The sequence below is a fragment of the Chenopodium album genome, chromosome 5 (genome assembly GCF_948465745.1).
Source record: "Chenopodium album chromosome 5, dcCheAlbu1.1, whole genome shotgun sequence".
NCBI classification, from domain to species: Eukaryota; Viridiplantae; Streptophyta; class Magnoliopsida; order Caryophyllales; family Amaranthaceae; genus Chenopodium; species Chenopodium album.
Genome location: NC_137838.1, coordinates 55723542 through 55727704, shown reverse-complemented (window position 1 = coordinate 55727704; position 4163 = coordinate 55723542). Strand labels below are relative to the sequence as shown.

Sequence of the window (4163 nt, the reverse complement as noted above, 5' to 3'; positions counted from 1 at the left end):
ATTGTGAGCTACAACATAAAACATAGTAAGTAGGTATACAGGTTCATTCCTCTAATTGTAAACACAAATACACAAAACACACACTTACTCACCCCCAACTACGCCCTACTACCAATCGCTGGACGAGAAGCACCACCCCTTTTTCATCCCATTTGCCCCTCTGCATATAAACAATTTATGTTCAAACCAATCAAAACAAAAGGTTTATTTCCACTTAATTTCTTAGTTTGTAAGTTTTGTAATGCTACCAAATGCCAACATAAGTCCACTTTAAACCAACAATATGAATTTTACAAAAAAAATTATACTGTATTTCACATCATTTGAATTTCACCTATATCCATCAAAGATTGACTAGCACATAATCACTTTACCAATATTTTACAATATAACAAGTGTAAAAGTAGTCAACATTCCAAATACCAACATTATTTGGGTTTGAACCAAAAATCTATTGAACTTTCTAAAAAATGAAGCGCAAAAAACCCAATTTAAATAAATTTTATGGTTTTCCCCACATCAATTATTTACTTCAACATGAAACCTAGTCTGAATTACAATATTAAGACACACAGCCGAAATACATCAACGCTGAATAGTAATAACACAAATTTCAGGGGTTCCGCACATCATAAAAGAAGCTTTGTTTCATAATTGTACAAAACATAAATTCGAATGATGGGAAAATTAGACATAATTACGCTTAATTTTCCTTGTATTCCCAGAAGTAACTTCAAACAAAGACAACACTTACAACAGAATAACCCAAATTAGCAATAAATTCAGTACAATGCATTCAAATTTAATTATTTCTCAGCAAAAAAAAAAAAAAACACAAAGTACACAGTTTTAAAATTCTAGGGTTCCCCAAATTCCTGACCTGAGAGAACCGATGTGTTACCGAGAGAACGATGCCGATGCCAGAACAACAACCACCAAACAACGAGCACTTACTACCGACCGAAAACCCAGAAACGAAGTGAGAACAATGCGAAATTGAGTGAGAGAAAGAGAAGGAGGAGTCTACAGAGAGAGAGAAGTTATGTATTTTAAATTCTTTCTTGGAAGATGAAGAAGTAAGTTGATGAGAGAGAAAGGGAGGTTGGAAAGTTGGAAAACGGCAAAACGGAATTTACCTCATGTGATACCTGTGCAAACAGGTCATTTACGTATTTACCCTTACTAATTGCGAAATGACAGCGCTGCCCCTGCTAGAGCCATACTTGTATCTAGTTCCTAGATGCCGAGACATTCCCATTGCCCCCATCATCTCCTCAAGAAACAAAGTAACAGAAGTCCAGAAAATCTCAGAGCAAGCAAGCAAACTACACAGAAACCTGCTTAAAAATGGCGTATTCAACTGCTCGTCGAACCCTTACAACTCTCCTTACTCGAACATATTTGCGCTACTCTTCATCACCTTCTTCAATTCTATCTCCCAAAACTCGATCCTCCCTCACCTTCCTTCAAACCCATTTTCAACCCTTACTTTCTCCCAATTCAGCTCCGATTCAAATTCGACCCAAATCAACCGGGTCGGGTTACTCACCACTCAATGACCCGTCTCCAAATTGGACCAATCGTCCCCCTAAAGAAACCATCTTATTGGACGGTTGCGATTATGAACATTGGTTGATTGTAATGGAGTTTCCTACTGATCCTAAACCTTCTAATGATGAAATGATTGACTCTTATGTTAAAACCCTAGCTCAAATTGTTGGCAGGTTGGTTAATTTTTCTGGGTTTTTGGTTTAATTGCTGTTTTTGATGGTTTTGTTTAATGGGTGTTTTTGTTCTTTTGGTTTGGGGCAGTGAGGAGGAGGCGAGGAAAAAGATTTACTCTGTTTCGACTACGACGTATACTGGGTTTGGTGCTTTGATTTCTGAAGAGCTATCTTACAAAATTAAAGGTAATCGAATTCGGGTTTTGGGGGTTTAGGGTTTAAGCTATATAAATTTCATGTGTTGATTCAATATGTCTAATTTTGCAAGGCAATGTCTCATAATAGATATGTTTATGATTAGACAATTGTAAAGTACATTTCATGATTTCTAATTTTCTATGATATAATCTCTCAATTGTATAGCAAGCTTTCAGCTTTGTATTATGTTAATCTCTGATGATTAGATCTGCTTAGTTTTGAAAGGCAATGTCTTAAATTACAGTTTATAATTAGATAATTGTACAAATTTTAGTTTTATATGATTGCAAATTCACGGGGTAGAATTCCCGTAGCATGTATAATATATTTCATGATTTCTATGATATGATTTCTTAATCGGATAACAAGCTTTTTTATTCTGTATCCTGTAATTCGTTACGTTATACCAGATGGCTGTTAGGCTGTGAGATTTTGAAACCTCTTTGCATAAACAGCATTTAACAACAGCAATTTGAAAATGAATGATATGATTTTGTTCAGAAGTTTGGTAGTAGTTTTGTTTCTTCAGTCTTAGTAACGAAAGAGATCAAGATATGAGCTGCCAGTTCCAGGATATGCTTATGAAAGAGCCTCGGTGGTTTCAATGTTGTCTTTGGTGTCTTTCTATGACAAATCAGAGGAAATTTCCTAATTGTGTTTTTGTTTTGTAAAATTCTTTCTTGCTCGGATTGGGTCGCGAGTAAGCTAAATTGCTTTTATGTTTTATCTATGAGCTCTACACTCCTAACAAGTAGTTTGCCAGCGGTATCTTGATCGGAGTTTGATTGCTCTCATCTGTCATACCCACTGCAATTATTTTCACTAGATGTTATAGTTAGTGTGTTAATTGGGTCAAGTAATCAACATTTGGTTTGTTCTTTTTGTGACAGCCCTACCTGGTGTCCTTTGGGTCTTGCCTGATTCTTATCTTGACGTGCCAAATAAAGATTATGGAGGTGGGTAATAAATGCAAGAGATGATCTCACAAAACATTCTTCTGTTGCAATTTTTTTTTTATTTCATTATAGCTGTTTATAGCTGAAGAGTGTTTGTCTTTGATCTGTAGGGGATCTTTTTATTGATGGGAAGGTTATCCGAAGGCCACAATATGATTATAGTGAGAGGCAGCAGAATAGTAGACTTAGGTCTCGTCCAAGGTATGATAGGCGCCGTGAAAAAGTGCAGAATGTGGGTAGAGCACCAATACAGACACAACAACAAAGTTGGACACCAGACAACACGCAGACAATGCAGCAGCCAATATCGACAAATGTCCCGGATACAAGTTAAAGTAATGGCTTCATGGAGAAAAATCAGAAAATACTGGCCTGAATTATTAGAAAGTATATTAAATCACCATAGGGACTATTTGATCTTTTCAAGTGGTATGTTTTTCGTTTAGCCCATTTTAATACATAAGTTTGAACTAGGATTTTTAATTATAAATTTTCTATGTTATTCAAACACTGACCAAGTAACCCTTATAATACTGATCGAATAACCCTTAAAGCACTAATTAAGTAACCCCTAATGGCTGGCCACACTGCCAGTCACAAATAAAAAATTGTGTAAGTTTGTTTTTTACCTTTGCACATGCAAAAAGTAATACTACCTCCGTTTCTTTTTAGTTGACACGTATTCCTTTTTAGGAAGTTTTTTTTAGTTGACACGTTTCCTTTTGGGGTAAATTTTTTACCTTACATTTACAAAGTACCCCACTTACTTTTCATTCTCTCTCACTCTCTCTCCTCTCCTTAATATATGTGCCTAAATTAAACGCGTCAACTAAATAGAAACGGAGGAAGTATTTAATTATCACTTATCACCCTTTGTTAAGTAAGGGAATTTGATTTTTTTTTTTTTAAGCCAATAAATTAAATAAAACATGGTTTAGAATAGTACTAGCACTACAATGTATAATTAATATATTTAAAAAAAAAAAATTAACAAATATAATCCCAACTATTGCCTTCCTTCTCATTTTAATCCCAACTATAGTTTAACTTATTTGTTAACCTATTGTTCAAGTAAAAAGAGTGATGTGAAGCTAGTATTGATTAGTGCTTTTTAATAATAATAAAAATTAAACAAAAACCCCATTTTTTATTTCTTTAATCACTGCCCACATTGACACCCTCTCTAGAACAAGTCAAAAACTTCAGTTCTGCCATTGAAATCACTTTCTTAGGCACCCACAACCACCAAAACCACCATTCTAGCCAAACCCAGTCACCAAAACCA

General features: G+C 35.0%; 1 protein-coding gene across 1 annotated transcript; it reads left to right on the top strand.

Moving 5' to 3' along the window:
* Positions 1-1266: 1266 nt before the first annotated feature.
* LOC145630760 (multiple organellar RNA editing factor 3, mitochondrial-like) lies at positions 1267-3386 on the top strand. The gene is made up of 4 exons (XM_081682931.1): positions 1267-1724; positions 1813-1910; positions 2813-2878; positions 2989-3386. The coding sequence occupies exons 1-4, from the start codon at positions 1348-1350 to the stop codon at positions 3210-3212; spliced, it is 765 nt and encodes a 254-aa protein (XP_081539057.1). The 5' UTR covers positions 1267-1347; the 3' UTR covers positions 3213-3386.
* The last annotated feature ends 777 nt before the right edge of the window (positions 3387-4163 follow it).

What these genes read in the sequence shown, in the direction of transcription:
- LOC145630760 (XM_081682931.1), top strand. Translation starts at nt 1,348, where the DNA reads ATGGCGTATTCAACTGCTCGTCGAACCCTTACAACTCTCCTTACTCGA. An exon ending in CTAGCTCAAATTGTTGGCAG is followed by an intron (nt 1,725 to 1,812) that starts GTTGGTTAATTT and finishes GGTTTGGGGCAG; the next exon opens with TGAGGAGGAGGCGAGGAAAA. An exon ending in GCTATCTTACAAAATTAAAG is followed by an intron (nt 1,911 to 2,812) that starts GTAATCGAATTC and finishes TTTTTGTGACAG; the next exon opens with CCCTACCTGGTGTCCTTTGG.